At 42.2% G+C, this 23,193-nt stretch overlaps 1 protein-coding gene across 4 annotated transcripts in view; it reads right to left on the bottom strand.

Moving 5' to 3' along the window:
* LOC106609556 (serine/threonine-protein phosphatase CPPED1) overlaps window positions 1-19,978 on the bottom strand; it is a 34,310-nt gene extending 14,332 nt beyond the window's left edge. For all 4 annotated transcript variants that reach the window (XM_014208487.3, XM_014208505.3, XM_082978135.1 and 1 more), the window contains exons 1-4: window positions 19,774-19,978; window positions 14,570-14,788; window positions 3,460-3,632; window positions 2,776-3,034 (exon numbers count right to left, since the gene is read on the bottom strand). In XM_014208487.3, the coding sequence (XP_014063962.1) occupies window positions 2,776-3,034; window positions 3,460-3,632; window positions 14,570-14,788; window positions 19,774-19,837 (715 nt within the window). In that variant the 5' untranslated portion in view covers window positions 19,838-19,978. The remainder of the gene's footprint in view (window positions 1-2,775; window positions 3,035-3,459; window positions 3,633-14,569; window positions 14,789-19,773) is intronic.
* Between the last annotated feature and the right edge of the window lie 3,215 nt (window positions 19,979-23,193).

The following is a 23,193-nucleotide window of genomic DNA, read 5'->3' as shown; positions in this document are numbered from 1 at the left end:
AAACTCGCTCACCGAATCAGCGTATTCATCAATGTTATTGTCCGACGCTATGCGGAACAATCTTCAAGCGTGGAATCCGATTGGTCGGACCAGCGTTGAACAGACCTGAGCACGGGCGCTTACAATATGGTAGCCTTGTACATTACAGTACAAAAAATTGTAGCATCATACATTACAGTAGACAGTGGTAGCCTCGTACATTACAGTAGACAATATGGTAACCTTGTACATTACAGTAGAGTAGACAACACAAATGGTAGCCTCGTATTACAGTAGACAATATGGTAACCTCGTACATTACCAAATCAAACTGTCACATGCGCCGAATACAACAAGTGTACAAAACAAATGGGGGGGAAAGCCCACAATTTTATGGGCTTTCCTCTGACACCGCCCATTATATTACAGTACATTAGACAACATAGCTTACATCACTAAGAGAACATTGGCTATGTGTGTTATATTACTGTACTACAAGGGTATGAGTGCGATAGTTAACACTCCCATGCCCTAGTCTATAGCTGTACTAGCATAACAGCTGGGGAAATATTAGTGCAGATGAGTTGAACTTGATCTTCCTTTCATATGAGCTTGACATGTTGGTAGAAAAAAAAAAGCAGAACCTGAAATCATTCTTTAAGTGTGTGTCATTTTAGTTACAGCACTGATGAAGATGTAAAAGCTGAAACCTATGCTCCTTTTTTTTTGTTGCCCTTTTTAGCACTTTCAACTTTTGGATTCTTTTGAGCATGGATTGAATTAAGAATATTTTAGAATCTCGGCCTCCATGTTTTTTTCCCCTTCTCATAGCTTGAGTGTGAGTACGTTTTTTAACTCTACAGATATGTTTTCTCTCAGGCACCGGCCACTATTCATTCTAGCCTAAGCTCAAACTCTCATACTGGATTTCAGCACTTCTATTTAGGAAGATATTGTGTAAGATTTAAGACACACAGGTGTCATTTTAATTAGTTTTACGTCTTCAGCTTTGTACAGCACTGATGAAACGTATGCTCCTTTTTTTGTTCAGCACTATGCACTTTCATCTTTTGTATTCTTTTGAGCATGGATTAAATTAAGTACAGTGCCTTCAAAGTATTCATACCCCTTGACTTATTCCATATTTTGTTGTTACAGCCTAAATTCAAAATGGATTAAATATAATTTTCTCACCCATCTACACACAATACCTCATAACGACAAAGTGAAAGCAAGTTTAGAAATGTTTGCAAATTTATTGAAAATGAAATACAGAAATCTAATTTACATAAGTATTCACACCCCTGAGTCAATACTTTGTAAAAGCACCTTTGGTAGCGATTACAGCTGTAAGTCTTTCTGGATAAGTCTCAAAGAACTTTCCACACCTGGATTGTGCAACATTTGCCCATTATTCTTTTCAAAATTGTTCAAGCTCTGTCAAATTGGTTGTTGATCATTGTATGACAACCCTTTTCAGGTCTGGCCGTAGATTTAAGTAAAAACTAACTCAGCCACTCAGGAAGATTCACTGTCTTCTTTGTAAGCAACTCCAGTGTAGATTTGACCTTGTGTTTTAAGTTTTTGTCCTGCTGAAAGGTGAATTCATCTCCCAGTGTCTGGTGGAAACCAGACTGAACCAGGTTTGACTGTGCTTAGCTCCATTCCGTTTATTTTTTATCCTGAAAAACTCCCCAGCCCTTGCCGATGACAAGGATACCAATAACATGATGCAGCCACTACTATGCTTGAAAATATGGAGAGTGGTACTCAGTAATATGTTGTATTGGATTTGCCCCAAACATAACGCTTTGTATTCAGGAGAAAAAGTGAGTTGCTTTGCCACATTTTCTGCAATAATACTTATGTGCCTTGTTGCAAACAGGATGCATGTTTTGGAATATTTTTATTCTTTACAGGCTTCATTATTTTCACTCTCAATTAGGTTAATAAGGTGGAGAAACTACAATGTTGATCCATCCTCAGTTTTCTCCTATCACAGCCATTCAACTCTGTAACTGTTTTAAAGTCACCATTGGCCTCCTGGTGAAATCCCTGAGCTGTTTCCTTCCTCTCTGGCAACTGAGTTAGAAAGGACGCCAGTATCTTTGTAGTGACTGGGTTTATTGATACACCATCCAATAGTGTAATCAATAACTTCACCATGCTCAAAGGGATATTGAATGTCTGCTTTTTTTTTTTTTTTTACCAATCTACCAATATGTGCCCTTTGCAAGGCATTGCAAAATCTCCCTGGTCTTTATGGTTGAATCTGTGTTTGAAATTTACTGCTTGACTGAGGGACCTTACAATTATCTGTATGTGTGGGGTACAGAGATGAGATGGTGTTTAACAGGATTTTTGAATGACTATTATTGCACAAAGTGAGTCCACGCAACTTATTTGACATAAGCACATTACTCCTAAACATATTTAGGCTTATCATAACAAAGGGGTTGAATACTTGTTGACTCAAGACATTTCAGCTTTTTGGTTTTAATTTATTTGCAAAAATAAATAAATCAGGGGCTGTTCTCCTTGGTCCTCCTGATCCTGTTTTAAACCTGTGGACATACTAATCCCATCTCTCCCTGGTGTGAGGGCTGTGTTGCACAGCTAAATCTGGGCTGTGTTCACTAAGCACAAAACAAGAGGAGACCATTTCCTAAATAAAGGTTGTGGGGTGAATCCTAACTTCCGCTGAAATTTAATTTTCACTAAGTCTACCATTGACATCAATGCATGAAGTGAAAATAAGTTGTGAAAGTTAGATTCCCCTCAAGTTAAATGACCTACCTGCCCGTTTGAACCTGCCTAGGAGGCTCTGCCTCGTGGCAGTCTGCAGGTTAAAGTAGTCGTCCTCCTCGTCAGGGGTCTTTAAGTACAGAGGGATGTGCTGGAACACCAGGACGTGTTTGGGGATGACCCCGGGCCCCTGAGAGGCCCTCTGCAGCTGGCCCTCTAACCAGGCTTCCTGGGCGTCTCTCAGGTCGGGGCAGGCTGACGCATCAAAGAACAGCTGGGAGTTCAGCACCAGACACAGTACCCCTCCAACCTAAAAATCAGAGTGACAGGTTTGGGATTACAGTATAGGTTAAGGTTATTAAGATAATGTCATTATGGCATCGCCATGGTTCTCATTAATGCCTTTAAAGCAACCACATTACAACTGACCTGACTAGAGACAGTTGTCTCAGGATTATGACATCACTCCTGTGCAGTACTTTAGTGTTTGTGACTCAGCTGTTTAGAGCATGGTACTTTGCAACATCAGGGTTTTTCTTTCAGCTTGGGCCACACAGAGTATACAATAACAGTAGTAATTCATGTTGGATAAAAAGGGGTGCCACTCTGTTCCTACCGGTCATGTTACAGGTCAATTGTTCCTATCCAGCTCCAAGGACCAGTGTTTATGTAAGGAACTTAAAGGGTTTTGTACAAGCCACATCTACAGTAAGTCATCTCCCTCTAGCCACCCACCCAGAAGCTGAAGTAGTCGTCTCCCCAGGCGTTGCAGAACTGGGCTACAGTCTCCGGGGTGGGTGTGTTACCCAGGTCATGGTTACCACTGACAAACACCAGAGGGATGGAGGGGTCTGTGCCCCTCAGAGCCACCTTCAAGTCCCGCTCCTGCCCCTCTCGGTACTGGGTGCCTGTATGGGGGAGAGAGGACACAATCACTGGAACAGTAGTAACATTTAGTTTGAACTTCCCAGGGGGTTCTTTCCATTTCAAGTTTGGATGGACATTATTACCCCCTGCCTATTCACGTTATTCATTACCATCCACACAAAGAGGATACAGAATAAAAACGGAGAGATTTAACCACTCTTAATAAAGTAAGGAGAAAAATTATAAATGGACTCATTGTACTCTACAATGTGTATCAAACAAACCCATTAACGCATAGCAAAGTATTTCATGCCTTCCTTTCTTCAGGTTTTTATTTTTTTAATTTAAGTAATTTTACTGCCCTACTTTTGGAGATAGAAGTTTGGACAGGGTTGGTTTCATAAGACGAGTATTTCTGACAAAACGAAGTGTGTTTGAACGAGAGAAAATAAAACAAGATAAAAACCTAGTGGGGTGGGGAGCCCAATCAGCCCATATGTCCTGTATAAGGGAAGGGACGAGCAGGCAATTCTCTGATGACTAGTGTGGGAGAATAAACCAGATCAGAGCCATCTGGACTAATAGTTACAATGCAATAACATTAATTTAAAATCAGAGGAACGTTAAATCTTAAACAGCAACAAAATCATCAGGTAAAAAAGAATAACAATCAAAAGAGGTCAACTGACTGTGAACAAATGGACAGTCTGGTCTCGGGCTTTCATATGGGTTTCACTTTTTAGAATATTAGCTACTGGCAAATCAATTTTTCATAAGTCCTCTTAAATCAATCTTTAAAACAATAATACAATTGTAAAAAAAGGAGGCCTCGCCTACAGACACAGGCTACTGTAGTTAGAGCCGCCGCGCCGGCTACTGTTGTTAGAGCCGCCGCGCCACGCAGGCTACTGTTGTTAGAGCCGCCGCGCCACGCAGGCTACTGTAGTTAGAGCCGCCGCGCCGCGCAGGCTACTGTTGTTAGAGCCGCCGCGCCACGCAGGCTACTGTTGTTAGAGCCGCCGCGCCGTGTCCTGTGTGAATTTAAATATGCTCTCTCTAATTCTCTCTTTCTGTCTTTCTCTCGGAGGACCTGAGCCCTAGGACCATGCCTCAGGACTACCTGGTATGATGACTCCTTGCTGTCCCCAGTCCACCTGGCCGTGCTGCTGCTCCAGCTTCAACTGTTCTGCCTGCGGCTATGGAACCCTGACCTGTTCACCGGACGTGCTTGTTGCACCCTCAACAACTACTATGATTATTATTATTTGACCACGCTGGTCATTTATGAACATTTTAACATCTTGACCATGTTCTGTTATAATATCCACCCTGCACAGCCAGAAGAGGACTGGCCACCCCTCATAGCCTGGTTCCTCTCTAGGTTTCTTCCTAGGTTTTTGGCCTTTCTAGGGAGTTTTTCCTAGGGAGTTTTTCCTAGCCACCGTGCTTCTTTCACATGCTTTGCTTGCTGTTTGGGGTTTTAGGCTGGGTTTCTGTACAGCACTTTGAGATATCAGCTGATGTACGAAGGGCTATATAAATAAATTTTATTTGATTTTTTAGAGCCGCCCCGCCGCGCAGGCTACTGTTGTTAAATCAACCACACTATACCATACAGCAATTAGCTGCTATGACACTTCCATGAATCACCAGCCCCAACCCTGCTCCAGCCCTGCTCCAGCACAGCCCTGAGCCAGCCCCGCCTCCAGCCCTACTCCAGCCATAGCCAAGCTCCAGCCCCAGGCATGCTCCAGCCCCGCTACCGTTATACCTCATCAATCTGGATTTGGGACACTTAAACTGAGATGAATGAAACATGGCTATCTGTGATTTCTGTAGACACAACCCCATTAAAACACTGACTGCAGTTAAACTGTAACCTATAACCACGTCTCACCGCAATGCTGACTTTCATTCACCTACTCTGCTACAATCTCTGACCTTAAAGTTATGATATATTACAATGGTAAGGTCATTTTAGATAGACAGCAAAAGGCACAATTTAATGGGCTGAGCTAGACTGAGCTGGGTTCAGAGCATAGCTGAGAAACAGGATTTTGACAGGTTTGGATAAACACATTCCCATATGCCTCTGCTAAAGGAGACTATAGTCCTGTACTCAGCTGTATACCGCATCCTTGGCTCAAGCATTTAGGAGACAGAATGGTTCTCTAGCTTCAGTCTAGCTATGCATCCATATCAAATCAGACTGTATATAACTATGCATCCATATCCAGAGAGCGGAGTCAATCACCACCTTCCGGAGACACCTGAAACCCCACCTCTTTAAGGAATACCTAGGATAGGATAAAGTAATCCTTCTAACCCCCCCTAAAAGATTTAGATGCACTATTGTAAAGTGGTTGTTCCACTGGATATCATAAGGTGAATGCACCAATTTGTAAGTCGCTCTGAATAAGAGCGTCTGCTAAATGACTTAAATGTAAATGTAAATGTATATAGGCTACGCATCCATATCCAGACTGTATATAGGCTACGCATCCATATCCAGACTGTATATAGGCTACGCATCCATATCCAGACTGTATATAGGCTACGCATCCATATCAGACTGTATATAGGCTAACTCTCCTTTCTGATGGTGGTTCTGAAACACATCTCCCCTACAGGGTCTCCTCTCTCCTCTCTGCTGTCCCCAAACCCCTCACTTAACCCATTAGAAGCTTTTCCTATTGGAAGTCCCCATCAGCAAAACACACACACAGTACACTACACTCACACACACTATGCCTTCTCACAGAGCCTGATTTCTCCACTATCTCTCCTCTCCAAATTATGTTCTGCTGCTACTCAATTCCACACAGAGTCCCACTTTAACTGCCTTCAACAGAAATTAGGGGGCCTTCAGATGGGTGGAGAGGGACTTGGTGTTTTTCCACTAAGACATACTGTGAGGGAAAAAAGTATTTGATCCCCTGCTGATTTTGTACGTTTGCCCACTGATAAAGAAATGATCAGTCTATAATTTTAATGGTAGGTTTATTTGAACAGTGAGAGACAGAACTAAAAAATCCAGAAAAACACATGTCAAATGTTATAAAATTGATTTGCATTTTAAATGAGGGAAATAAAGTATTCGACCCCCTCTCAATCAGAAAGATTTCTGGCTCCCAGGTGTCTTTTATACAGGTAACGAGCTGAGATTAGGAGCACACTCTTAAAGGGAGTGTTCCTAATCTCAGTTTGTTACCTGTATAAAAGACACCTGTACACAGAAGCAATCAATCAGATTCCAAACTCTCCACCATGGCCAAGACCAAAGAGCTCTCCAAGGATGTCAGGGACAAGATTGTAAACCTACACAAGGCTGGAATGGGCTACAAGACCATCGCCAAGCAGCTTGGTGAGAAGGTGACAACAGTTGGCGCGATTATTCGCAAATGGAGGAAACAGAAAAGAACTGTCAATCTCCCTGGGCCTGGGGCTCCATGCAAGATCTCACCTCGTGGAGTTGCAATGATCATGAGAACGGTGAGGAATCAGCCCAGAACTACACGGAAGGATCTTGTCAATGATCAAGGCAGCTGGGACCATAGTTACCAAGAAAACAATTGGCAACACACTACGCCGTGAAGGACTGAAATCCTGCAGCGCCCGCAAGGTCCCCCTGCTCAAGAAAGCACATATACATGCCCGTCTGAAGTTTGCCAATGAACATCTGAATGATTCAGAGGACAACTGGGTGAAAGTGTTGTGGTCAGATGAGACCAAAATGGAGCTCTTTGGCATCAACTCAACTCGCCGTGTTTGGAGGAGGAGGAATGCTGCCTATGACCCCAAGAACACCATCCCCACCGTCAAACATGGAGGTGGAAACATTATGCTTTGGGGGTGTTTTTCTGCTAAGGGGACAGGACAACTTCACTGCATCAAAGGGACGATGGATGGGGCCATGTATCGTCAAATTCTGGTGAGAACCTCCTTCCCTCAGCCAGGGTATTAAATGGGTCGTGGATGGGTATTCCAGCATGACAATGACCCAAAACACACAGCCAAGGCAACAAAGGAGTGGCTCAAGAAGAAGCACATCAAGGTCCTGGAGTGGCCTAGCCAGTCTCCAGACCTTAATCCCATAGAAAATCTGTGGAGGGAGCTGAAGGTCCGAGTTGCCAAACGTCAGCCTCGAAACCTTAATGACTTGGAGAAGATCTGCAAAGAGGAGTGGGACAAAATCCCTCCTGACGTGTGCAAACCTGGTGGCCAACTACAAGAAACGTCTGACCTCTGAATGCCAACAAGGGTTTTGCCACCAAGTATGAAGTCATGTTTTGCAGAGGGGTCAAATACTTATTTCCCTCATTAAGATGCAAATCATTTTATAACATTTTTGACATGTGTTTTTCTGGATTTTTGTTGTTGTTATTCTGTCTCTCACTGTTCAAATAAACCTACCATTAAAATTATAGACTGATCATTTCTTTGTCAGTGGGCAAACGTACAAAATCAGCAGGGGATCAAATACTTTTTCCCCCTCACTGTACCCCCACCCCAGTGTGTCACCAGTGTTTTATGTTAATGTAAGCTCTAGTGTTATTGTGCTTCCATCAGGAGTGTAACACTAAAGACTTGTGGCAGACAGAATCAACAACCTCTGCATCATTCAAGGCTTTGTGGCAAGGTGTTAAAGTTCGCAATTAGCCGTTATGTGTAGATGCCAGCCGAAAACTACCCAGGGCCTTGGCTTGGCTCCAAGTTAGAGCAGGTCCGCCAGAGCCGTGCCGGCCTGCGTAGATGGAAACAAAAAAAAGTCTGAGCCTTTTGGGTAAAACACTGTGGTAAATCCTCAATGGAAACTCAGCATAACCTCAATCTCACCTTCCCCTGTTTGTTGGCTCTCCTCGCCCACAAACAAACCCCTGAGGATGTCCCTGGAATCCTTTGTAGTGCTCATTAGGAGTGTGTTAAGTCCATCACGTTGCTCTAATCATCTCTCCTCTGAACGTTTCACGGCTCCTTGGTCTCTATGAGTCTCTGTGGAGGGGAAGTCCTTGTCAGTGGGATGGGATCACAGAGAGATCTGTCAATAACAGCAGCACGGAATGGGATGGTGACAGTGTTCCGTGGGAATATGTTCCCTCTGACAGCTGCTTTTTGTGGATTGTGGTCAGGGATGGGCATTTTAATTGGGCCCAGCATGGAGCCTTGTGGTTCCCAACAGGTGGTTAACGAAGGTGATGGTTGATAAAACCGTCAGTTGCCGAGTCCATCAAGGCCCTGTGTTATCCTGATCACTACAGTGATAATGTACGGGGTTGAAGGATACAAGTAGAGAATTTAAATTTATAATGTAGTCTCTCTCCTTTCATGATGATGGAGGTGTCAACAAATAGTCTGCACACTGCGATGCCTACCCATCGAATACCGGCCCACCCTTTTTAAATCATTATTTTGGACAAATTCATTTGGAGAGAAATAAGATGTGTTTTCACACAACAGAGAGCAGGATCCAAAACAAGTTGAGATGGGAGATGTTTACTCAAGAAGAACAAAGGGACACCAGCCAAAACACAGTTGGGGCCAATTTCTTGTCTGTCCCTGACAGCCCTGTTTGTTGACAATCCTCTGGCCAGCAACAGTTTTATACTCTTTGTAAATAAACAAACAGTTTAGGTGTAAATCAAATGTCAGTTAGGCAGCGTTGCCTGGTGATACCCCCCTGGCAGTGTGCGCTGTGGAAACGACTGTGCATCTGACAGACGTGGCGTGTAATGCGTCTGGCACACACAACCTGCTCAGGCTGCTTGACGGTAACGAGGAGAGACGACAGGCCATTTAAAATGTTTCCAAACCCTGCGGTTAGACTATCACTGTGTGTTTGGTAGGGACCGCTGATCTCGCAGTGACCTATAAATGCAACTGATCAGGGAGGGAGGGACTAGGCGGAATGAGAGGGAATCGTGCCCGGATTAAACTGAGAAGAGACACTGGGCACTCAGGATTGTGCAGGTGTGGAATGCATTTTAATGTAGAAATGTGTCCATTATGGTGTTCATGAGCAGAACGCACAAGGCAATTCGTGGTTATTATTACTAAGCATGGATGAAATGAGATAGGGAGTGGGCTGAGGACACCCCTGCTGTTTCAGTTTGGCACAACATGTGTTATGTAAGCAGAGGTAGGATTTGGCCCTCGTCATTAAGCTAAATGTGCATTGTGCAAAATACAATACAAATTATACCTTTTATATAGACATAATAAAATCATGTTCATTATAACTAGGCTATATCAGACATGTACAGTGCATTCAGAAAGTATTCAGACCCCTTAACTTTTTCCACATTTTGTTACGTTAAAGCATTATTCAAAAATGTATTAAATTCCCTCAAATCTACACACACACACACACACACACACACACAATACCCCATAATGACAAAGCGAAAACAGGTTGGTAGAGATTTTTGCAAATGTATTAAAAATAAAAAACAGAAAAACCTTATTTACATAAGTATTCATACCCTTTGCTATGAGATTTGAAATTGAGCTCAGGTGCAACCTGTTTCCATTAAACATCCTTGAGATGTTTCTACAACTTGGAGTCATCCTGTGGTAAATTCAATTGATTAGACATGATTTGGAAAGGCACACACGTCTATATAAGGTCCCACAGTTGACAGTGCATGTCAGAGCAAAAACTAAGTCATGCGGTCGAAGGAATTGTCTGTAGAGCTCCGAGACAGGATTGTGTCGAGGCACATATTTACATTTTAGTCATTTAGCAGACGCTCTTATCCAGAGCGATTTACAGTAGTGAATGCATACATTTCATACGTTTTTTTTTTTTTTTGTACTGTACATATCTGGGGAATGGTACCAAATAAATGTCTGCAGCATTGAAGGTCCCCCACAGTGGCCTCCATTCTTAAATGGAAGAAGTTTTGAACCACAAAGACTTTTCCTTGGTCAGGGAGGTGGTGACAGCATCATGCTGTGGGGATGTTTTTCAGCGGCAGGAGACTGGGAGACTAGTCAGCATTGAGGGAATAATGAAGGGAGCCAAGAGAGAGATCCTTGATGAAACCTTCTCCAGAGTGCTCAGGACTTCAGACTGGGGCGAAGGTTCACCTTCCAACAGGACAACGACACAGCCAAGACAACGCAGGAGTGGCTTCGGAGAAAGTCTCTGAATGTCCTTGAGTGGCCCAGCCAGAGCCCGGACTTGAATCTGATCTAACGTCTCTGGAGAGACCTGAAAATAGCTGTGCAGCAACGCTCCCAATCCAACCTGACGGCGCTTGAGGGGATCTGCAGAGAAGAATGGGAGAAACTCCCCAGATACAGGTGTGCCAAGCTTGCAGCGTCATACTAAAGGCTGTAATCGCTGTCAAAGGTGCTTCAACAAAGTACTTAGTAAAGGGTCTGAATACAAAGTACTCAATAAGGGTCTGAATAGGTCGCAGTTGTAAATGAGAACGTGTTCTCAACTGGCCTACCTGGTTAAATAAAGGTGAAATAAATAAATACACATTTTAATTGGTTTCTAAAAACCCCGGAAATATCACAATCAGAAACTTTCCAGGAAATTTCTGGAAATGTTGCTTAAATTCCTCAAAACAAGTTAGCTTATAACAGTGAACCTTTTTTGTGGCATACAAATAAGGCAATACTAGGTCTTGTGGCATATTTTGGTTAAACTATCCCCAATTCAATGGAATTGCAACCCTCTGCATGCACAGTGCATTCTTCCATCACATGTACAGCTGATTCTCAAGATCTTGCACACTAATGAGATGCTATTGAGCCCACACTACTACACTGTCTGAGCCAAGGACTACATGCTTTCTGGTAAGTTTTGATTACAATACTGGGTGGAGTGAATATATTTTACATGACATGCATGTTTTTTTTTGTTAACTAGTTAATAGTAGCCTACAGCAAAGTGTGTTTAAATCATTTCTAACTTAACAATTTCTGCTAGTTTGTTTTTGCTACCATGTGGGTTTTAGCTTGCTTGAGCCTGCTAACTGAGGAGTGTTAATTCAACTGTTTCCATACATGTTTCATTTTAAAACCTTTATCTTACAAAGGAGTTGTTTAATCTGACTGCTTAACTATTTATCTGTACATGGAATTGTATTATTTTTTCCCCTTCTAATCATTACAGGAAAATGCCACGGGCACTATCTGATGTGTGGAGACATTTCACTGCAGCTAATGTAGAAGGAAAAGCTGTGTACATTTGCAAATACTGTGCCAAATCATATGGGAAAAATGCAACAAAGATGCAGAACCATCTGGCCAAGTGCATAAAGCTCCCTCAGCTCTCACAACAAGCAACCTCTGACAAAAGTCCCTCTAATTCTATTTGAGGTGAAAATAATGAATCAAACACTATCGATAGCAACAGCTCATGGTCCTCCAGGAATCCGTTTTTTTTTTACTCAATGGAGGAACACGTTGTCAGTGAAATACTGATGAATGTCTTGCTCGAGCTGTGTATTCAACTAGTTCACCTCTGATGCTCACAGGCAATGTGTCTTGGAATTTGCTAATCTTGGTGTTCTCTGGCAAATGCCAAACGTCCTGCACGGTGTTGGGCTGTAAGCACAACCCCCACCTGTGGACGTCAGGCCCTCATACCACCCTCATGGAGTCTGTTTCTGACCGTTTGAGCAGACACATGCATATTTGTGGCCTGCTGGAGGTCATTTTGCAGGGCTCTGGCAGTGCTTCTCCTGCTCCTCCTTGCACAAAGGCGGAGGTAGCGGTCCTGCTGCTGGGTTGTTGCCCTCCTACGGCCTCCTCCACGTCTCCTGATGTACTGGCCTGTCTCCTGGTAGCGCCTCCATGCTCTGGACACTACGCTGACAGACACAGCAAACCTTCTTGCCACAGCTCGCATTGATGTGCCATCCTGGATGAGCTGCACTACCTGAGCCACTTGTGTGGGTTGTAGACTCCGTCTCATGCTACCACTAGAGTGAAAGTGACCAAAACATCAGCCAGGAAGCATAGGAACTGAGAAGTGGTCTGTGGTCCCCACCTGCAGAACCACTCCTTTATTGGGGGTGTCTTGCTAATTGCCTATAATTTCCACCTGTTGTCTATTCCATTTGCACAACAGCATGTGAAATTTATTGTCAATCAGTGTTGCTTCCTAAGTGGACAGTTTGATTTCACAGAAGTGTGATTGACTTGGAGTTACATTGTGTTGTTTAAGTGTTCCCTTTATTTTTTTTGAGCTGTGTATTAATTTGCATATATTTCTGTTAATTCCCACAAAGTTTCCACCTCTGAAAATTCCCCAAAATGTGCAAACCTATTTGGGTAATGTGTGTAGATTGAGGGGAAAAAACGATTTAATTAATTTTAGAATAAGGCTGTAACGTAACAAAATGTGGAAAAAGTCAAGGGGTCTGAATACTTTCCGAATGCACTGTATACAGCACAGCTGGATAGACAGACAGGCACGCCTGCTGTCTCCTGCAGATGCACGTCAGAGCCACGGACTCCACAGATATACCCCTGGAAGGCAAGGCCCCCCACGGCCCTTAATTGTAATGAAAGGTGGTTCTGTTGTTATGCAGCACTTTGGAGCGCAACAATATTATCTCTGCAGTGGGTCTAGCCTGACGATTCCTCTTACCCTGTTATCAAATTAGTCAGCTGGCTGTCAAACACTCACCAAGCTATAGCCCCTCACTAAAACTGCATTCACCACCAGCATCTGTTTCCAACTAACGCCTTTCAGGCATACCTTTCAGGCATACCTTTCAGGCATACTTATCCTCCTCTTTAAAACCACACAGGAAAGGATGGGGTTTTGGGCCTTTTTTCTTACACTGACAAATGGGAGGTAAGTTTTCCTTAAGGCCCGACAAACCTCTGCTGTGCTAAGCCAGCCTCAGCTCTATTTGAGTAGATAAAACTCATTAATTTTCCAAGATCTACCATTGTGTGAAAAATGGCTTAGAGGCAAACACTTCATTCATAGATTTTTGATAAAACATTGCACAGAGACGGTAGCGGGAGTTTACAAAGTCCGCCGGTATCAAGAGACGGCTCATTCTTCTGCATCTCATAGAACATTCTGTAACGATTCCAAACCCTCTAACGTTCTCAAGAGTGCATAAATTAAATCAGAAGAATCTGTGGGGAACAAAAATCTATTTATCATTATATAACAGTCATATTCCATTCCCTTTATAGACCCATGGAATATCAGAGACCTTCACACTGATCTATCAGAATGTCAATTACTGTGCATCTACATCGCTGCTTGACATTGAACTGTTATGGTCACACGGCTGCAATGAAATGTGCCGTAGCAAACCTATAGCACAGATAGAACAAAGAGACATATTTCACCGGATGTATAAATGTGAAGCATTTATACAAAATATGGTCGTGAGAGGAAGCCCAGTGGCCGGCAGTGGGAGAAGATGGAACGAGATGGATTCTGGTAGACATTCTGCTAATTTACTCATCGATTAAACATTTGATCGCAATACAGTTCTCTGTTCCCAAAACTACAATCTGTTTCGAACAGAGTGGACAAAGTTTTGTGGACTTTACCCGTTGCATTGTTCAGAAGGAGTGCAAAGGTGATTTGAGTTATTGCACACGCACACTTCACAGAGTAGCGTTCCCCAAAGGAAATATGCAAATTAATGCTAGAACGCGCCAATAGGATCTCGCTAGCTCCTGCTTGGCTCTGCCTACCTAATTGCTTGTTCAGCCCACTATGGCTCATTCGTTCCCATTTGAAACGACAGACTGTGGTCTATATTGGTTTAGTTACACAAATCTTTGACTATACTCTTCCACTCCCAGTTGTCGTTCTGAATACAAACGGCAGCATCACGTTGAGGACAGTATACAAAAAGGATCCCGTCATTGTCAAAGCATGACTGGACTGCTCTCTTCTACACAGTTTGTCTACCATACGAATACAGGTAATATCCTCATGTTTACACCTGTTAAGGCTCAGGTGTGTTTCTTTTGAACATGGTCTTACTTGGCATGGCATGAACCAGGTCCCCACACAGCACCATGAACTTGGGCCTGGGGCTCAGCTTGTTGACAGCCTCTACAGCCTGCTGGGTCAGCTGGACCTCGTCGGTCCACTCGTCCCCTCCCCCGTCACAGTCCCCCTCTCTCCAGGTCTTCATCAGACCCAGCTGGGGGTCTGCAGCCTGGATGAAGCAGAATGGGCCTCTCCATTCCTTCTGTTCATCTGGGAAGGTAGGAGGAGTTCAGGGGAGAGAGTCATGCCAGGGACATGGGATAAAATATAGAATCAATATACACTGGAAAGTATTCAGAACCCTTCACTTTTTCCAAATATTATGTTACGGCCTTATTTTAAAATGGATTCAATAGTTTTTTTCCCCTCATCAATCTACACACAAATGTGGAAAAAGTGAAGGGGTCTGAATACTTTCCGAATGCACTATACTTTATTGCAACAGGTGTCTCTATTTATGAAAGTCATACTGAAGTTAGCCCTAAAAGCAGTATTCTTACAAATTGGCCCTGGGGATGCAGGATTTTGTTCTAATCATCAAGCCCTTGACTAGTTGAATCTGGTGTGTTAGTATTGGTTCTTGATTACCGTCATTTCCGGACTATTGAGCGCACCTGAATATAAGCCGCACCCACTGAATTTAAAAATATATATATTATTTTGAACATAAATAAGCCGCACATGTATATAAGCCGCAGGTGCCTACCGGTACATTGAAACAAATGAACTTTACACAGAGTTTAACGAAACACGGCTTGTAACAAAAATAAATAGGCTTTAACGAAACACGGCTTGTAACAAAAATAAATAGGCTTTAATGAAACACGGCTTGTAACAAAACATTTTATTAGCAGTAAACAGTAGCCTACCAAGAAAGTCATTGGTCACTATCTTCCTCCTCCTGTGCACTGAAACCACTGAAGTCATCTCCTTTAAAAAAAAATTGAAAGCGGGAAAAATCCATATATTAGCCGCATCATTATTTAAGCCGCGAGGTTCAAAGCGTGGGAAAAAAGTTGCGGCGTATAATCCGGAAATTACGGTAGTTGAATCTGGTGTTGGTATTGGGTCTGGAGAAAAAGCCTGCACTGATGTAATGGTTGTTGTCAGTCCTGTTTTCCCTTCAGCAAAGAAAAAGTTTCAATATATTAACAGAACTATGGATGTTGATGCGTACATTGCAAAGTGTTGAACATAATCCGGACATTGCGTAACTGTTGCTGTAAACCTACAATAATCACTCTCCAATATTCATTAAAAAATACAAGGTAGGCAGGCTGCACCTTAAGACTTCTTAATGTGCCAGTGAGTAGCATGAAGGGAGGACCTAAGACAGATCTGACATCGCTTTTAACGGATTGCCCTTGTTGTATGCAAATGGGCAGCAGAAACAGCCATCCACTGCCCATACGATGTGTTAAGAGGAAAGACAAACAAATGCTCTCTACTGTGTTCTGCTTCACTCACTTTGTTCCAGCAGCTGAAAAAGTAGCTATACGCTTTATACACACACACACACACAGTACAATATACTCTCTCTCACACACACACACACACAGCGGGACTTCCTTGTTCATCAGGATCTTCAATGTTTAACATGCTCTCCATGCATTTCTCTCCCAAATGAGTTTATTTTAATTCTCTCCTCCAGAGAAGCTTGTGCAGTGAATGAAAGCCTGAGAATCCCAGTACTGGGAACAACAGTGCAAGAGCTTTTACTTTGCTCTTTGTATCTTCATTTAGAAAAGAATGGGGAACATTCCCTGCTCCTATGGTTAACATTAACATCAGATGTCTAATTTGTGTTGTGTTTAATACATCTTACTTTATGGCTATAAATGCACAATCATGACATGGGAAGTAGCAGGCTATTTGGAAGGATCAAAGGTAAAGAAAATACAATACAAACAAATTTTAACTACAATTTTCAGTCTAAGGTTATGTTCATCATCACTGAAGACAGGATGCTGCTTTGGTACATTACATAGGTTGAAAACTTTCCTGACCAGGGCTTGAACTTTTACAATTCAGCAAAATACGTATGCTGCTAAGGCTTATTCTGCAATATAACTTGCATCAGTCTTCTATATCAATCAATCAGTCAAATATATTTATAAAGCACGTTTTACATCAGGAGATGTCCCAAATTGCTTATACAGAAACCCACCCTAAAACCCTAAACTGCAAGCAATGCAGATGTAGAAGCACGGTGGCTAGGAAAAACTCCCTAGAAAGGCAGGAATTTAGGAAGAAACCTAGAGAGGAACCAGGCTCTGAGGGGTGGCCAGTCTGCTTCTGTTCTGTGTTGGGTGGAGATTATTAGAGTACATGGCCATTAAGGCCAGATTTAACATCTTGAAGAACAAACATTCAGATGACCAACAGGGTCAAATAATAATCCATACCATACCCTGAGAATATTGGTCTTAGTTCACTGATCTCTCCACCACCAAATGGATACATGTATATTCTTACTAGGTTGCACGCTAACCGTTTCCTCCCATAACTAGAAATTTAAAAAAGGTTAAGCCCCCCCCCCCCCTTTTTTTTACCGATTTATTAGACATACATGATTTGTAAGGCTTTTACACCAGCCTAGCTTTGACTCTGAGAAAAAGCCTGGTATCTTTGTTAACACAAACTTTACAGTAGTGTATGTGTCTCAGGAGTCGCTGCTGTGTAAACTATTTTTTTTTTTTAAGAATTGAAAAAGAGTAGCCAAAGCTCCCATGAAAGCCGATAAGTACACGCAGCTTTGTGCGGCTGCGCTGAGCGAGCTTCACTTCAAACATAAATCTTAGAGATTTCTCATGTGACAGATGGTGCATTCAAACAATACTAATCATAATTCACGAATAAAGTGGAGGGCCTTTAAAAAATATATATAAAAAAATGAAATATGGAACTTTTGTTGAATTCTCATTTGAAGAGAAAAACCTATTCATTTCACCATCCGTTTGTGGTGCTGAAAACCTAAAAAAGTTTGTAGAGAGATGGGACTTGTGAGTTGCTCTCGATCCCTAAGGTATTCTGCCTCATCCCAAGGGTTCTCAGCTATAAACGCTGCTTACCGGGGGGAGACCATGTGAACTACAATCCCGAAGATATGTTTTAACATTTAGAAACGTCAATCATCGCTTGAAATACGGTTTAAAGAACGTAACTCTCATATCAGCGAGAAAGAATCTTTCAAATTCAAAAGTTACACTTACTGTAGCAGGTTTGCACAGATCGATATGGTGCCTCTCAAGCCAAGAACTACCCTTTCCGCCCAGTTACGCTTACACACAGGTGTGCGAGCACGCCAGATAGCTAATTAGCGCAGGTTTTCGCCTCTGTCTTCCATCTGTCTGTCTTCCGTAAACAAGTGCTGTAACGTGGAGACATGGCAGTGTGGGAACACTAACCCTAACTTTATCAAGGTGTCTATCAATTTAACCTTTTCTTCATTATTATTTCTCTCTGATATGAAAGATAAGGTCCTTATGCTTCCAAAACCATACAGCAAGAGACACGTTAATGTTCAGATTGCGCATCTGGGCTCTTAACAAAACACCCCGTACAGAAGACGCCTTCGTCCAAATCAAATCAAATGTTATACATGTAGGTAGAGTTATTAAAGTGACTATGCATAGATAACAGCAGAGTAGCAGCAGCGTAAAGGGGGGGGCAATGCAAATAATCTGGGTAGCCATTTGATTAGATGTTCAGGAGTCGTATGGCTTGGTGGTAGAAGCTGTTTAGAAGCCTCTTGGACCTAGACTTGGTGCTCCGGTACCGCTTGCCATGTGGTAGCAGAGAGAACAGTCTATGACAAAGGTGTCTGGAGTCTGACAATTTTTAGGGCCTTCCTCTGACACCGCCTGGTATAGATGTCCTGGATGGCAGGAAGCTGGGCCCCGGTGATGTACTGAGCCGTATGCACTACCCTCTGTAGTGCCTTGCGGTTGGAGGCTGAGCAGTTGCCATACCAGGCAGTGATGCAACCCATCAGGATGCTCTCGATGGTGCAGCTGTAGAACCTTCTGAGGATCTGAGGACCCATGCCAAATCTTTTCAGTCTCCTGAGGGGGAATTGGTTTTGTCGTGCCCTCCTCACGACAGTCATGGTGTGCTTGGACCATGTTAGTTTGTTGGTGATGTGGACGCCAAGGAACTTGAAGCTCTCAACCTGCTACACTACAGCCCCGTCTCTGAGAATAGGGGGCGTACTCAGTTCTCCTTTTCCTGTAGTCTACAATCATCTCCTTTGTCTTGATCACGTTGAGGGAGAGGTTGTTGTCCTTGCACCAGACGGTCAGGTCTCTGACCTCCTCCCTATAGTCTGTCTCGTCATTGATCAGGCCTACTACTGTTGTGTCATCTGCAAACTTAATGGTGTTGGAGTCATTACACAATGACGTATGTGTAATGTATGGAACTGAGTGTCATGAACAAGGCCTATTAGTGTCTATGAATGGGCTAGGCTGTGAGAGGAAGAGACTGTCTGTGAATCTGATTAGTTGTTAAACAATCAAATTCCTCAGTCTGTAAGCTTGGCCAGAAATGGAGCCATTCAGCCCAGTCGGTTCACTGGTCAAAGGTCTAGAGTAGACAGTGGCTGACTTCCTATCACCAGCCAATCCTAAAATAGGCCTATAAAAAAAAAGACAGAGGTATTCATAATGTGTTTACTAAGTCTTCCATACAACATAACACATGTAATAGGCCATTGCATTTGGGCAGAGACCCGTTTTGGGGTTATGATAAGGTAAACGGCAATAATGCAACTCACATTTACAGCTAACGTTACTGTTAGGTATTTGTAAATCAATCTTCAAAATCAAGGGCTAGCTATATTTCATGAGTTGAAAGTATTACTGACTGTGAAGTGATGAAAAGGCTAGTTTATAGCTGAGCAGATTCGAACAGATGAGAAGTGTTGCTCTGGCACTCATCTCGGAAACACAGAGTAAATGGCAAAAGGCTAAACAGCAACTTTTGTAAACAACATGACACGTCTCGGGAAGGTCGTTCACGTGTAGCACAGATAGCTAGCTAGTTAGGTTACTCGATGGGTTAATTTAGCATGCATATTCGTAACTATGTATCCTTTATATTAACCAGTCAGGAATACAAAATTGTAAAACAGATGGATATTAGCCAGCCTGTACAGTTAACTAACTATAGCTAAGCAACTAACTAACATTAGCTACCTTCGGTCAGTCCAGTGAAGGTCCGCTGTTTAGCTCTAAGAAAAATATCCTCGGCTTCAGCCATGGCTTCACTTGTCCCTCACAGGTTAACGTTCGTATTCTTATGGCTTGCTGTTTACCCTATTTTGTCAATAATTAACTGACTCTTGAGATTAGTCAGTGTAGCTAGTTACGTACGGTGAATACCAAACGTAAAGCCGGAAGCCCCGCCTAGTTCTAAAATGTCTACAACAGCTGTTGCTGACGAGGGTGGCTTCCAGACAGTGTCGAGGGGATCAATAAACCCATCAACTTTGGGACACACTCGTGACTTGAATGATGCAATTCATATTAAATTATTTAACAAGCATGGCATTTACATTTTGGATTAAGCCCGTAGACTCCTCGCTCGTCTTAAATCGACTACATCAGCTATCTATTATTTGTGCCTGGCTGCATATAACTTTTGGATCGGTGCTATCCGGAATCCTTGGGACGTCCCTACCCCATTGAAGTTGAACATGGTTAGGTAAGCGTAATGTTTAGGTAAGCCCTACGACCCCCACAAGCGTATTGGGACTCGTCTGAAGTCGGTACAGACGATCTGCCGACTTCTGTCTGTAGCGTCCAAACAGTTTGGGTTTAACACTAATATGACCCCACTGTGTAAAGGTGAGACTCGCACGAACACTTACATGTTTCTTTGCTCTAGGATGCCCACAGGCCTCACAAGACTCGTCTGAAGGTCCCCCGGCAGCAGTCGAACACATTAATGGAAGTATATATGGAGACTGTTTAGTGACAAAAAAAATAATGGGTTAAATAAAAACATAACAAATATTTCCTGATCTTTCTTTTTATTATTTTTTTGGGGGGGATTATCTGTTGTCCCGTGTAGTGAATCTGTTATTCAATGCGTTTGTATGGGCTCGTAGCAGTAAGGCCAAACAAAATGTTCAATCAAATCCTTTTTTAATATATTGATTTTTGATACTTCAAGGGGTCTTAAAATTCTAAATCAAATAGCAAATGTATCCTTTGTATGACATTCTTAAAACAATTCCATATAGCTTAGTAAAACCCCTCCCCTGGCTTAGACATGGCTTAGACTGTTTTGTGCCAAAAATAAGGGGTTAAATACATGTAAAAAATGTTTCCTGATCTTACTTATATCTTTCAGACAGTGGCGACCCATCATTCAAGGCACATGGGGCAAAGCTCCACCTGTTTGAGCCCCACATTTTTAGCAAAACATTTAAATAATTATATATTTTTTGGAGCTTGTCTGTTTTGCATGTTATTTTGGCATTAATATGTGTCACATATCAGTTTTCAAACAAGGTAATATATATATATAAATGTATTTAATAAAGCCACAAACAAACATGGTCTGTTTTTTGTTTTCTTGAGTAAGGCAGCTCCAAAAGGCAGGTGTTTCAGTCTAGCTCAGTGCTTTCTGTGGTGCTGTGGTAAGCCAGCAGAAAATACGGAGCATTGCGCCGTGATTGTCTCAGTGTTCTGTCACTCATGGGGACACTACGTTACTGCCTAGTCTAAGTGTAGAGCTAAAAAAATTCAAGCCCCTTGGGTGCTGACATAGAGTTACATTAGAAGTGCCCATCCAAGAAGTTTCAAGGTCATTGGACACATCAAATCACATTATATATACAGTAGCTTTGTTTGGACTGATCATGTCAACATCATACTTTCAAAATCTTAGCTAGCAGTCATCATCATGAATCAAGTCGACAATCTAGTGTCAAATCCTATATAATCCTTGTCATATGAAGAGAAATAATTAAGAGAAATTATAGATAAAACGTATCGGTGCTCATTCACTATTGGACATAAACATTACACAACAAGTTGGAAATCGCAAATTCAACATTGAGTGGTTTGGAAGTAATCAGTGGCTAACTGCAAGCATTGCAAATCAATCATTAGCCTGCTATTCAGTGGAATGGCTGTGTGGTCCCAAGTCTAAGATTAAGGGTCTATATTCCTAGTTTAAAATTATAAACATTCAACATTGACCATGCTGTCAATGAAGCATGATTTGTGCCGCGCTCAAAACAACTGTTAAGTCAGAACTGCAAAATCTGACTTTAGTGAGTTCAAGACAACTGGGATCTCGGGAAAAAATGAGCTACGACTGGGAAAATATGTTTTGAACTTTCATCCAACTCTGAATTGTACATTTCCTCCAGGTTCCCAGTTGTCTTGAAATCACTATAAATCCAGAGAATCTCATTTTGACGAAGTTTGATGACAAAATTTGCCCATGAAGGACTCCCGCGCCACCTTTCTGTGAGCACACCACAACAAGGTGAGTCCAAAAATGTCTTGTATGCTGTTGCATAAATGATGTAACATGCCAGGGAGATATGTATACTGTAGCTAAGAAAGTGTATGTACTAAGTGTATGTTGTGCAGTAAACTGTTAGTAGCCCATGTGTCTCACCCTAATAATTTGGTCTATTTTCATCTCTTAATTTCACCTACTCTTCTGACTTGATGGTGCACATGTAGCCTATAACCTGTTTTTGAGAAATGTTATCATTAAATATTGTAAAAGCTTTCATTGTCTGCTTATATGCCTCCTTTATTTATCCTACGGTTCTGAGTTGGTGTACAGGGAGAACACTGTAAGAACGGCCCCTGTTCTGAATTCTGTCATTGTACATTTCAAAAGTGCTGAACAAATAGTTATATTGACTATGCCCGTCCTAGCTCGCTCATTAATGTCTTAATCGAAATGACAGATTGCCTCTTATCCACTTGTCGTCCCCGTATGGCATAGTTTGTCAATTGTCAGTAGAAACCACATTTGTTTAAGCAAGTCAGCCATATCAGCTATGTTTTTTAAAAGGCAGTAAATGAGGCTGAATGAATTGTTTCGCTGCCAGACAAGGCTCTGCTGAAAGCCAGGTGTAGCAGTGGTAAGGTGTTGGGACTGCTGTTGAGACAGCTTTATGTAGGCCCTAACTGTTTGTGGACACCGTTTGTCACCATTATAGTGCAATGAATGTATTGTTTAGTGTTGTGTTGTGTAGTGGCTTTGCTGGCATGCATCCCAAACATTTATTTTTTCCCCCCCACCAAGATTTACATGCTAAAATCACCACTGCTCTCAGATATAGGACAGACATTTCAGAACTAACTTCCTTTAGATGTTTTTAGTTGTTCCATGTCATTCACGTGTTATTCAATGCGTTTGTGTGAGCTAATAACGGTAAACCCCAAAATATGTTTTCATAAAAAAAAATATTTTTAATACTTTAAAACCTGTTAGGGCTAGGGGGCAGTATTGACACGGCTGGATAAAAAAACATACCCGATTTAATCTGGTTACCACTCCTACCCAGTAACTAGAATATGCATATACTTATTACATATGGATAGAAAACACCCTAAATTTTCTAAAACTGTTTGAATGGTGTC

The sequence above is a fragment of the Salmo salar genome, chromosome 01 (genome assembly GCF_965601325.2).
Source record: "Salmo salar chromosome 01, fSalSal1, whole genome shotgun sequence".
NCBI classification, from domain to species: Eukaryota; Metazoa; Chordata; class Actinopteri; order Salmoniformes; family Salmonidae; genus Salmo; species Salmo salar.
The sequence above is the reverse complement of the archived record's forward strand: the minus strand, read 5'-3'. Positions and strand labels throughout refer to the sequence as shown.